The 13,194-nt window shown below is 48.4% G+C and overlaps 1 protein-coding gene across 3 annotated transcripts in view; it reads right to left on the reverse strand.

Moving 5' to 3' along the window:
- The window catches only part of LOC140711675 (liver carboxylesterase 1-like), a 33,095-nt gene extending 20,274 nt beyond the window's left edge, over positions 1-12,821 (reverse strand). The window contains exons 1-5 of one of the 3 annotated variants that reach the window (XM_073015384.1): positions 12,617-12,821; positions 7,816-8,020; positions 5,174-5,318; positions 2,596-2,729; positions 184-337 (exon numbers count right to left, since the gene is read on the reverse strand). In XM_073015384.1, coding sequence (XP_072871485.1) covers positions 184-337; positions 2,596-2,729; positions 5,174-5,318; positions 7,816-8,020; positions 12,617-12,668 — 690 coding nt within the window. In that variant the 5' untranslated portion in view covers positions 12,669-12,821. Of the gene's footprint in view, positions 1-183; positions 338-2,595; positions 2,730-5,173; positions 5,319-7,815; positions 8,024-12,616 lie in introns of those variants that run through there. The other 2 variants (XM_073015383.1, XM_073015385.1) reach the window with 2 other exon arrangements.
- Between the last annotated feature and the right edge of the window lie 373 nt (positions 12,822-13,194).

Below are 13,194 nucleotides of genomic sequence, written 5' to 3' on the forward strand. Positions count from 1 at the left end.
GGGGGCCAAGGAGAGCTTGGTCTTTAGCTTTCCACCCCCTGATGTTGGGCAGTGAGTAACGTCAGTCCTGAAACCAGGTATCAGGGTAATCAGAGGTGTGCATAGCTGGATTGACAGGTGTCCAAAAGGTCTCATCAGCATCACATCCAGTGTGGGGTTGGGCCTGGTGCCAGGAGCACTCACAAGAACAGAGACACTTTCTCCTCCCGCTGACTCTCCAAAGATGGTCACAGAGCCTGGGTTCCCTCCAAAGCTGGCAATGTTGTCCTGGACCCAGTGCAGGGCAGCCAGCTGGTCCAGGTGGCCCCAGTTCCCCCGGCTGTGTTCATCCCCTGTGCTGTGAGGAAGAGAACAGGTTGAGGGTGGGGAGCAGAGATGCCATGGCAGGACCTTCAGGACTAGAGATGGGGCTGGGGGCTCTCAGGGAGCCTTTAAGAATAAGACTGGGCTTCAGCATCTCTGAGACCCTGCCTTTATTCCTACAGCATTGTGGTGATGTATGGTTCTACATTCACTCAACTGGTAACTATTTACTGAGCATCTACTGTATGCCTGACACCATCCTATGAGCTAGAGCACATCCGAGAGCAAAACAGGCAAAACCTGTGATGACACAGAGCTCCCAGTACAGATCACAAGCAGATAAACAGATGTATAGAGAGAATATAATGATGTCAGGTAATCAAAGTGTATTGAGGTAAATACAATGGAATAAGGAAAAAAAACAGGGGTAGGACAGGGGATGCCATTTCAGATGGCAATCAGGGCAGGCTTTTTGGAGGCAGTGGCATTTGAGGTTTTGGAGACAAAGACCTTCATAAAACAAGCACAACAAGTACATGAGCCTTGCAAATATCCAAAGAAAGAAATTTCAGACAAAAGAAAAAGCAAGTGCAAAGGTCCTGGGGCCCAGTGAAAGAAAGTGTGAGTCAGGAGGTGCAGCTAGAGAGGGCCCTGGGGCCTGGCAAGAACTTTGGTTGTCATCGTAAGGAACATGGGAAGCCGCTGCAGAGTTTTGTGCAGGGGCATTGCATGATTCAACGCACATGTTAAGTGATCACTCTCGGTACTGTGCGACTCAGCCTCAGTATAAAAGTGGCAGGAATCTGAAAGTAAGTGTTAGGATCATAATCAAGGTGAGAGACAGAGAGCTTTGGCTGGGGTAGGAGCAAGCCAGGGAAGATTGCAAAGTAGTGGATTCTGAAGGTGGAGTCAAGATGGTTGTGAGAAAAGAGAGTCCAGGCTGCCCGTGAGGCCTTCTCCTGAGCCCCTGGGAGGATACAGCAGCAGCTGAGTGGAGGCGTGGTGGGAGGAGGAGGGGATCTCTGTTGGGGAGGGGCAGTGGGAGTCAAGGATTCAGCTTGTCCCTGGGAAGAGTGGGGCACCCTTTAGACAGCCAGGGGCAGGGAGAAGGCAGTGAGTGACGCCTGTGGGATTCAAAGGTGAAGTGGGCTGGAAACAGGGCCTCTGGGCTGCTCCCTGGGATCATTGGGAATTAGTAGGGAGGGAGAGGGAGACAAGAGAGGCCTGTGGACAGGGGGAAGTGGGGACCAGGAAAGGGCTGGGAAGGAAGCGTGTCACAGAGGCTGAGCGGCCATCTGCTGCTGCTAGGAGGTCCAGTGACGTTGGGTGGAGAGCAGGGGGAGGTCATTGGTGACCCCAAGGAGACCAGCCGAGTGGTATGATGGGGAAGAAACCTGACTGGCATGGGTGGAGGAGATACACGGAGGAGAGGAAGTGGAGAGAGATCATGAAGCAGCTTTATTATAATGGGGAGCAGAGACACAGGCTGTGGCTGAAAGGGATGAAGATGATACAGCCAAGACTGACCTGGGATGCCTTGGTCATGGGTAGACCAGAACCCAGCCTCCATCTCCCTAGGCCTTCTCATCAGTGAGTGGAATCCCTCCCACAGCCCTCCTATCACTCACTTGGGATTAGGGTGCTGGGATGTTAACACTTAGTAAAGGTTCATAGTAATTGCACCTTGAAGGAGATCTGACTCTTGTCCCCATGGAGACCTGATGGGGAAGACTCCATCCTTGCTTCCTGCACTTACCAGACTTCAAGCAGAAAATGGGGTGAGGTGGCCATAATAGTCCTACAGGAAGGGGTCAGATGCTCCCACACCCCATCAGCTGCTGCCCTCATTTCTTTACCCACAACATGCTCTGAGCTCCATCTGTGACTCTGCCCCGTCCCTCCTTTACATGAGAAGTCAGATGTGTCAGCCTTCAAGGGTTGTGTTGCTTGCTAAGTGTCACGACAGAGAAATTTAATGTGCTGGAGAAACATAGGTGAAGAAGAGATGAGTCTTTCAGTGGAGGTAACTGGGGTTTGGGTTTTGCAGGATGAAGAGGAGTTCTTCAGGTAGAGTTAGCATTCCAGGCAGAGGGAGTAGCACATGCAAAAGCTCAGAGGCAAGCAGACAAGTGTGGCTGGGGAGTGAGAGGGTAGGTAGTGTCCAATTGTGATGAGGCTTGGATGCCTTACTGTGAAACCTAGCTAAGGTCCCCTGAGGTCTGGCATGACCAGAGCTGTGACCCAGCATCCTTGTGTTTGGGGCCAAAGTGCAGTGAGAGTCTCATTTCTTACCTGAAGAATCCCCAGATGCCCAGGCGGTATTGAATGGTCACCACCACCACGTTTTCATGGGCAGCAAGGGCCAGCCCATCATAGGTTGATGCCGCACCCATCCTCAGCCCCCCTCCGTGGATCCACACCATCACCTGGGCAGTGGGCAAGCAACATACCAGTTACAGGTCACAGAGCCAGGGAGCACTCAGAAGGTGTCATGTTCGGTGACCTACCTGTTGGTCACAACTGAAGGAGGATGTTATCCAAAGTTCACCAGTGCCCAGCAAGGTTGCCAAAGGCAGTCTCTCTCCTCCATAATTCTCCCAACTGGGCCCAAGCCACCACCCCACTGCACACACTCCAGCTGCCCCTTCCTTTCTACCCAGCCTCCAGTGCCTCCTCCTCCCAAGGCTCTTCATGCTGAGAACATCATCATGGGTATAGCAAAGGCTAAGGATGTTGTGTTCTCCCCCTCACTCCCATCACCCTCAAGCCTGGACTGTTCATGCAGCTCAGCGTACCCTTGGGGAGGCCTTGTATCTCAGCTTCATCTCAGCTTCATCTCTCTCCTGGTGAATTAAACTTATCTGTGCATGAATGATTGTCTCGGGAAGCACACATGCCTGTAGTGGTGTCTCTTCCTCAAATGCCTCCTCTATGCCTCTGCATCCCCAAATCCTATCCATCCCTCAAGAGCCCAGACGAAGACCCACCCACTTCGGGATGCCTTCAATCAATGGACTAACACTGTCTGAGAACTTACTATGTGCCAGGGATTCTGCTAATACCTGAGGATGAGAGTGGAAACAATTCCTCATGCATGGTTCTTGCATTTTAAAACTCCACATGTGGCAGGGAAGAAGTGAAAGGGTTAAAATAATAACATCGTAATAATAATACTAATAAAATATAAAATAACTGATAACATAAACTATGTCCCAAGTGCGGTTCTAAGCACAGTAAAATAAACTATCCATTGGGTAGATACTAATACTGTCCGCTTCTCCAGGTGGGAAAATGGAGGCACTTAAACTGCCCAAGGTCCTACAACTTGAAAGTGGTAGCAGCAGGACTTTAACCCAGGCTGTCTGGCTCCAGAGTCCACATGCTGAGCTGCCCCGCATACTGCAGGCGCCGGCCACAGTGCAGTGGGTCCACTGTTAGGGTAGGGGTATGAGCCTGCCTCTGCCTATTTAGCCAGGGACTGAGATCAAGCTTAGTGATCACCCTTGACTGATCATATGTGGTAACTCTCATTTTGAGGAAACAGAGGCTTAAAAAAGTTAAGAAATGTCCAGCTAGTCAAGGGCAGAACCAGGATTTAAACCTAGACCATGTAGTTCTAGAACCTGTGGCCATTCCTGGAGGTTCTCCTGCCTCCAGGTTCTCAGAGACCCTGTTTCTCCCACACCTCTAATCCCTGCCTGCCTCCTGGGGAGGGACTGAGTGTGCATTCATCTTTGTGTGAAGGCTGAGCCCAAAAGCTGGCCTGCAATAACATACTGAAGAGAGAATATGTCTACAGCCCAGATGGCAAGATCCTTGAAGGCAGGGGCTGCGTGGAGTGGGTTCATGTTCTTCTTTTTCCTGAAGCCCCAGGTCTAACTGTGTATATGGGGCACTGAGTACACAATAGAAGAATGAATGAATGAATGAATGAATGAATGAGTAAAGCTTTCTCCCACTTCCTGTGTCTTACAAAGCATATGTAGAGCCAATTTCTAGTCCCACATTTGCAAACCTGCTCCCCCACTCCTGGGCACCATGCCACGGTGCCCCTGGGAGACTGGTTGGACACAACACCCCTTCTTTTTATACCCTGGAGTGGCCTCCTTTGCCAGAAGATCCTACCCACCCTGCAACCCGTAGCTGTCAGCCTGCCCCACCTCCTGCCCTTCATTTATTTGGGAAATGCTGACTCACAGGGTCATCAGCCTTTGCCTAGACAATTAGGGAGGGAAAATTGGTACAGAAAAATCCAGATATTTGGCCAAAGGCAAAAGGAAGTGCTTCTGGGTTTGTCCCACATTTTTCCCTTAAAGCCTGTACCCGGACAGTGAAAGTTACCCCAGGTGAATATTGGTGTGCTAGAGAAAGGCCACATACAAGCTCAATGCCCTACTCCATGTCAAGAGCACTGGTTTGAAGATCAGAAGACTTGAGCCAAAACTACCCTGCTGGGTGACCTCTCCTTCCCTGTCTGGGCCTCAGTTTCTCCATTTAAAAAAGAAGAGTTGGGGTGTAGGCTTTTCTCTAAGTTCCTTCCACCACTAACATTATTGGAAATCATGTCTTACCCACTCTGGGTATCAGATTGTTCATCTAGTAACTAAAAGTAATCATTCTCATCTTTCTATTAGCATGAGGGAACTTGGAACAATTAAGATGTTCATTAAAGATGCACAGCAAACTCCCCCAGAGTCCCCGTGTCATGAGGGGAAACTGAGGTATGAAAAGCTTGTGTTTCCTGTGGAGGCCCTGAGGTCCTGGCCTGTGCAGCTCCCCCCTCAAGCTGCCTTCATCCCCTTCCGGTCTGCCCCAGAAGATCCGCGGTCTTGGAACTGACACGCCTTGACCAGGGGATCCCATGGCTTACCGGAAGCCTGCTTTTCTTGGTCAAGTCAGCAGGAGTGTAAATATTGAGGTAAAGACAGTCTTCGGAAACCTTGAGAGGAATGTTCTCTTTTCGGTTGGTCAATAGGTCTGAGAGAGACTGCCCTGCCTTGGCATCTTGGGAACACCTGAGGAGGGGGAGAAAAGAACCCCTGAAGTTCAGCCGGATCTAAGCCAGGTGTCTTCTTTGGCAGGGCCTTGGACTGAGAGGTTTAAGCCTGAAAATGGACTTGATATTTACAGACTCACGACATTGTAGTGGGTAGGAGGCTATCAGGGGCTTCAGGTGGGAGCGCTGGGACTCACTAAGGTCTCCTAAAACCAAGCAGAAGGAGAAGGGCTTCACACCTCTTTCCTTCCCGGAGCCTTTGGGACTCCCAGCATCAAGGAGGGAGACAGCAAATACACCGATCCTCCCTGGGAGGTGACATTTCCCGCAGTAGCTCAGGGGTAAAATCTTTGTGGGACAACATCAGAAGAACTGTGCTCTAGTCCTCTCTCTGCCACTTATTTGCAGGGTGACTTTGAGTGAATTCTTTTCACATTCTGGGTCCCAAATCTACCAGGTCTAAGTGAGAGCAGTGATTTCTACATGGGTCTTGCAGCCCTGACACGCCAAGATTCTACCATCTGGCTCTTCCCGGAAAGTGCTGTTGCATTGTCCTGATGAACAATCAAGGATACAACATAGATGAACATTGGTAATAGTTATTGAGTCCTCCCAGTGTTCCAGGCACTGTTTTAAGGACCTTTTGTATATTAACTCATTTAAGCCTCAGATCAGTCCCATTACATAGGTTCTATTATCTTCATTTTACAAATGAGAAAACTGAAACCCAGAGAGGTTAGAGAACCTGACCAATGTCATATAGCCAGGAAGATTCATGCCATGTGGCTCTTATACACAAGTATATTATAAGCCACAGTCCCAGATCTCAAAGCACCAGAAGGCAGGCGTCACCGCCCCCAGTAGGTACATGAGGAAACTGAGGCACTCAGGCTCTGGGATGACACAACTGTCAAGTGACAGAATCAGAGCCAGCAAAGATGACTTCTTGATTTCCATCCTGGGAGATTTTCCTACAGAACACCCAGTACAAGTGGCATAACAATAATAATAATCAAAAGACATTCCAATGTGTAGAAAGGGAAAAAGAACTTAACTGCACTGGTCATCAGATAAATGCAAATTGAACAGGAAAATAATATTGCTGTTTTGTTATTATTATTTTGCCTACCCAATAGCCAAAAACATTTTTTAATAATCCCAAGCATTGCCCAGAGTGCGCCAAATGGAGATTTTCATACATCAATAGTAGGAGTGTAGTTGGAATATTTTGGGAGAGAAATCAAACAAGAGATATATACTCTTTCACTCAGAAATGTCATTTCTGGGAAGTTATCCAAAAATATTCATAAATGTGCATAAAAGTTTCACTTTCATGGTGTTATGTTATTAAAAACATCATATGTAACTTAATGAACCCAAATACAAACTTGGGGGAAATTAATTATGGTTCAATACTCAATGTAATGCAGCTGTTAACATCAGGCTGTGCTATTTCATGGTATGGAATGATGCTCATGACATACTTATAAATGAGCAAAGCAGATATCCAAATTATCTCAATGTAGCATTCCATTTTAAAGGAAGAAAGTATAGCAACAGGCAAAAAACTGGAATGCAAACAACATATTAGATCATAATACTTTACCGTCTAAAATAGTGACAGTTGTTCTCTCTGGGAGGTGGGATATTGCATGTGATTTTAATATTCTTACATTATCTTCTTTGAATTTCCTAAATTTTCTGTAATAAGTATATATTACATTTGCAGTCACAAAATAAAAGCAGAAAATATTAAAAAAAAAAAAAAAAAAAAAAGCAAAGTAAAGAAGGTAGCCACAGGTGGACTGTTGGAAAGCCTCCGAATGCCTGGCTGCCGAGATGAGTGGGGTCTGCTCTGATGCCTATAGGGTCCTTGGTACCCTAGGGAGTGCCAGTGAGGCCAATTAGAACCTTTGGGCTTTTCTTCCCACCTTGGAGAGGGTGAAAGGACACACCTGCCATTGTGTATTCTCAGGAATTGGGTGCTGGACATACTTGAGAGTTAAGCACTTGCCGAGCAGACACCTCAGTGCACTTGCCACCCACACACCTCCTGGCCCACCCCTCTACCCAACTATGTCAAAATTCAAGACCGTGGAATTCATGGGATCCTTCTTTCTGATCTCCCTCACCTGCTTAACTGCTTCTTTGTTTCCAAGGCACTTATCCCGTTCTAACAGATCACATAATCCATGGAGTAATTTGCATGTTGTTGTTCTCTGTCTCCCGCTGCTAGAATGCATGCTCCATGAACCTAGGGATCTTTGCTTTGTTCACTAATGGATCCCAAGAACCCAGAAACATGTTTGGCACACAGTAGGAGCTCAATAAACATGTGTTAAACAATGGACTCCAGAATGCTGTGAGACTTCTGGAATGTTCTTAAGGGTCTACAATGATCTTAAGGATTCCAGAGCAAAGGATCAGCTCATCAGGGGAACTGCCTTGACTCCTTCCTGCATCACTTTGAGGCGAACATCCCCCATAGACACATGCCACAGCCACCCCTGGCTTACATAGGAGGGTAAGAGGTGGCATTCTTCACGAAGCTCCATGGCTCTGCAGGCTGCGGTGGAGTAAACCTCAGGGGTCCAAGAGGAGGCTTGGCAAAAGGGATTCCCAGGAAAACAGCCACAGGCTGTGCAAATCCTTCTAAGCTGATGAACTTCCCCAGCACTTTGCCATGCACGGTGTCCACCACAGGTGGCGAGGACGGGTGCCCTGCTGGACATGGAGAAGAAATCAGGATTCATCAGAGGCAAAAGGCTGGACCCGAATTCAAGGTGGGGTTTGCCACTTTCCAAGTGAGTGATCTTTAAAAAGTCACCTAAACCGTCTAGGCCTCAGTTTCTCTTGATGTACAATAGGGATGAGGATCAACGTCCTTCCTAACTCATCAAGCTGGTTTAAGGAACAAATTAGAATTGGAGGCATAAAAACATCCAGCCAAAAATAAATGCAAGAAGGAGAGCTACTAGGAAAGAACAAGACATTTAGCTTCCCCCTTAGAAGCCTCTGGAAACATTTATCCATTACAATCCTGGCACTGAGCCGCATGCCAGATGAGAGAATGAACAAGAGGTGCCCCGAATTCTCAGATGCACTGACCCTTGTAGGGAAGGGTCACATACACACCTGGGCCTACAGCTGGGAAGGAAGTGGCCGTGTCCTGGGAGAGGTACCCATAAGGCAGTCTAGGAATTAGAAGAGGGAGCAAGGCCTTCTCATTGCAGGCATCATGGAGGAGCTGGGACTTGCAATAGGGGAGGATTGAATAAGGGGAGATGAGATGCAGAGAGTGGTACCCAGCAGAAAGAAGGGAATTTGCTGAGGCACAGAGCCTGCCTGGGGAAGGAGGCATGGCCCACATGCACCAGGTGGAGTCTGGGGAAAGTGGAAAATATTCCTGTTATGACAGAGCACAAGTCAGGGAGGGCCTAGAATGCCAGGCTAATTGCTTGAGTTTTCTTTAGTGGACAAATAAGCAGCAGGAACCGTTCCAGATAAAGGATGTGATCAGGTCAAGGAAGATTCTTCTGGTGGCCCTGGGCAGGTCTGCTCCGTTCTTGCAGCATGGACAATGCTTCCTCGCTGAGCTGAAATTCATTTTCCACAGCCTCTGCATCAGTCCTGGTTCTACCTGTCATGGGACTATACTGGCCTGATCTGACCTGCAGCCTGTGGCCTTTCAGACACTTGATCTTGCTGCCCACCCCTCAGGTCCTATCTGGCTCCAGTGACCTCAGTTGATCTAAGCTTCCCTCCTAGGAAATCATTTCCAGACTCTTGTCCTCCCAGCTGCTATGCTTTGGATACAGACAAGACGTCAACACCTCCCTCAAAGCGTGGAGCTAGAACAGAACAGAACAATTCGGATTTGGTCTTAAAGGGGAATATTCAATCACAATGGAAACCCCTTATGCAAAGCCCAGCTACACAACAGCATCCATGTGTCATCTTATCAATAGTCAACCCTGTAATGTCAATATTTAGCTTCATTTTTTTTGTTTTTGTTGCTAATTACAAATAATACTGAGATGAACATCCTTGAAAGCATGTGTATTGGCACAGCAATGGGTGGTGGCATTACAGGTGGCTTGTTTTCTTGGTGATTTCCATGTTTTCTGCACTGTATGGGATTTCTGATCTTCACCTGAAATCCTCCCACCCCATCTTAATTATTTTAAAATTTTAAATAAAAAAAGAAAAAAATATGAAGAAATATGATGATGTCTAAAAGGTATTTCGAAAGACTTGGAGACCAGGCACAGTGGCTCACCTGTAATCTCAGCACTTTGGGAGGCCAAGGCAGGCAGATCGCTTGAGGTCAGGAGTTCAAGACCAGCCTGGCCAACATAGTGAAAACCCCTCTCTACTGAAAATACAAAAATTCGCTGGGCATGGTAGTGTGTGCCTGTAATCCTGGCTTCTCGGGAGGCTGAGGCAGGAGAATCACTTGAACCCAGGAGTCAGCGGTTGCAGTGAGCCGAGATTGCACAACTGCAATTCCAGTCTGGGTGAAAGAGCAAGAAGGAAGGAAGGAAGGAAGGAAAGAAGGGAGGGAGGGAGGGGAAAGAAAGAAAGAAAGAAAGAAAGAAAGAAAGAAAGAAAGAAAGAAAGAAAGAAAGAAAGAAAGAAAGAAAGAAAGAAGGAAGGAAGGAAGGAAGGAAGGAAGGAAGGAAGGAAGGAAGGAAGGAAGGAAGGAAAGAAAGAAAGAAAGAAAGAAAGAAAGAAAGAAATAAAGAAAGAAAGAAAGAAAGAAGAAGGAAAGATGGAAAGGAGGAAAGGAGGAAGGACGGAAGGACGGAAGGAAGGAAAGAAGGGAGGGAGGGAAGGAGAGAGAGAGAGAAAGAAAGAAAGAGAAAGAAAGAAGAGAGAAGAAGGAAAGGAAGGAAAGGAAGGAAGGAAGGGAAGGAAGGAAGGAAGGAAGGAAGGAAGGAAGGAAGGAAGGAAGGAAGGAAGGAAGGAAGGAAGGAAAGCAAGAGGGAGGAAGGGAGGAAGAGAAAGAAAAGAAAAGAAAAAGACTTGGTCCCTGAACAGAGGTGGGGGAAATGGAAGAGAAAGAAAACCAAAGAACTGGCCTGTGATGCTGGATCACTGGTTACATAGGCTCAGTGGAGATGTCAGTGGGATATCCTAGCAAGATGACGCCACTGGACGAGCACACTTCAAGGCTGGAAGGAAGCCTTGTGGGAGAGCAGGGCAGAATCTTCTTCTAGACTATGAGGGGTACATACCATGGATGTGTATGGCTTCATCAAAGATTCCAGTGTGAGAGGCAAGGGAAAAAAACAATGATCAAACACAGGGACTACTATAGCCAAGACAGAAGATCCATCAGTGTAGGGAGGAGAGAACATTCCGGTGTCCTGGAAGCCCAGGAAGGAAGAGGGTGAGGAACCAGCTAAGAGTGCTGAGGGCTTCAGGGAGGTGGAGGAAGGTCAAGGCAGAGAAGAAACCACTGGCCTTTCTCAGCTCAGGGATTCATTTAACAGGATGAGGAGGATGGCAGCCAGAATGCCAAGGGTGAAAAAGCGGGTGAATGGGGGGAAGCAGAAACAAGTATGAGAACAAGAGCAGTTGCCACTGATGTTATACGAAACATGAACATGGTGGGCACCTACTATGGGCCAGGCATGCATTCAAGTTCATTTAAATTAATCTTCAAAAAGGCCTTGCTGGGTAGACATCAACATGCCCATTATACAGAGGAGGAAACTGAGGAAGTGGAGGCAGCCTGTATGGTCTTCCTAAAGAAGGAAATGGATGGCATTGCCAGGAGTAACCAGAGGTAAAGGAACATTCAGTTTCAAATAGGGTTCCTCTCTTCCTCTGCCCTTCCCCACAGTTCCAGAGCTCTCACACTGTCAGGCTGCCAGAAGGAAGACAGGATGCAGACGGGGCCTGGGCTGTCAGGATTCAGGACCCACAGACAGACCCAGGCATGATTTTCGGGTTGACCTTGGGCAAGTACATTTCCCTGTGTGAGTCTCTGATTCTCCGTCTACAAAATGGCACGGGGGCATTTCGAGGCCCCTCGCTGCACCCCTGTATGTACCATGTCTTTTGCTTTCTGTATTCTGATGCTCTGGCATCTGAGGCCTTGTTGACCTTGGAGAAACTGTCCCTCCCAGAGTCCACCCAACCCGGAGCCCACATCCCAACCGCCTCTTTGATCAGGTGGCCACGCCCTGGCCACTACCCACCTGTCCTAATCACGCCAGGGTTAGGTACAGATAACCAGGAACAGCCCCTGTGCCCCAGAGCCCCTTGAATTATCCCAACTCTCCAATCTTCAGCCTGCCTGTCGTGTCTTTCCTCTTCTATCCTTGGAAGCCACAGTAAAAGCCCCCTGGCCTGAGATCCACCCTGTCCCCTCCCCATGCTCTGCTGCTTCCCCTTGTGCCCCGCCCACTGGTGTCCTCCTCCTGTTGAGAACATGAGTAAGCAACTGTCTTTTTAATGGCAAGAGGTCCTGATATAGTGGAGTGATCACAGCTCAAATTTTCCATTCATACACTACATTTTTAAACAAGGCTTTTATATTTATCTACCCCTTTTTCGTGCTTTCTACATACCAGGTGCTGCCAAGAGTGCTTTAAAAACAACGACTCATTACACTACAACACAATGAGGTAGGTAGCATTGAGGTAGGAATGAGGTAGCAATTGAGGTAGGTAGCGTTGAGGTAGGTAGCATTGAGGTAGGAATGAGGTAGCATTGAGGTAGGAATGAGGTAGCATTGAGGTAGGGATGAGGTAGCATTGAGGTAGGAATGAGGTAGGAATGAGGTAGCAATGAGGTAGGTACTTCACTACAACCCAATGAGGTAGGTAGCATTGCCAGTTCTATTTCAGAGAGGGGGTAACCAAAGCACGGAAAGGCTCAGTCCTTTGCCTAAGGACACACAGCTATGAAGCGCCCAGCGGGAAATCAAACCCACGCACTCTGGTACAGAGAGGATGCTCTGAATATTCTGCTGAGCCGCTCTCCGTGATCCAGCCAAAACAGGGCTAATTAAGGGACAGTAAACTGAGCTGCCTAAATTTCTCCTGTGTGAGGCCTGAGGTCGGCCAGCTGCCGGCCTGCATGGGGGGAGCAGTGCAGGGCGGTCTCAGGATGTTCACCCTCCCTGCATCTCCCCGCGAACTGGTCTGGCCCGGCTCAGCAGCTCCAAGTCCAAGTCCAAGTAGTGAGGACGCGCAGTCACGGAGCCGGACCTGTTGTGTGTTTGCCTTTCTATGCATCTGCGTCAACCTCGGCCCAGAACAAGGATTTCAAAAAGTGCCCCGCATATTTGATTTCAGAAGGACTCACCCCAAGCCGTGAAAGCAGCGAGAGTGGCCAGGACAAGAGCACGGAGCCACATCGTGGAAGGGCGACAGTTCCCGGGGCCTGAGAGGTCTCCGTGCAGCTCAGAGGGACTGCCCTGTCCAGCCCTGGAGCCCAGCCCCGCCCTGAGTTACCACCCTGAGCTGCCAATTGCCTAATCCTCTAATTGGGAGATAGCAGAAAAGCCCTCCCTTTCCCCAGATTTCCCTGGGCTTCTATTGGGACCTCAAGCCACGCCCACCCACAGTTTACTCTCTTTCATCAAACCACTCTGGACTATACTCTCAGATTACAGAGAGCTGTAAACTCGCCCAACTACTTGTTAGATAAGGGTTTCTCCCTTGCAGGACTCTAACCTCAGTGCACTGTGAGGGCCCCCAAAGGCCCGCACCAGCAGGCAGATACTTTTAGGCAAAGGGGAGCTTTAATTTGAGGTCCTCAGAAAAAAACTGAAAAATGTTAGAGCCACTGACACCTCACAGCTCAGCTGGGTAAGTTAGGACATATCTCAGTTCCCAGAGCTTGTGTTTCATAGCGTTCCAGGCTATCAAGCTTGGAAATGA

This window comes from Chlorocebus sabaeus, chromosome 5 (genome assembly GCF_047675955.1).
Source record: "Chlorocebus sabaeus isolate Y175 chromosome 5, mChlSab1.0.hap1, whole genome shotgun sequence".
In the NCBI taxonomy this organism is placed as follows: domain Eukaryota; kingdom Metazoa; phylum Chordata; class Mammalia; order Primates; family Cercopithecidae; genus Chlorocebus; species Chlorocebus sabaeus.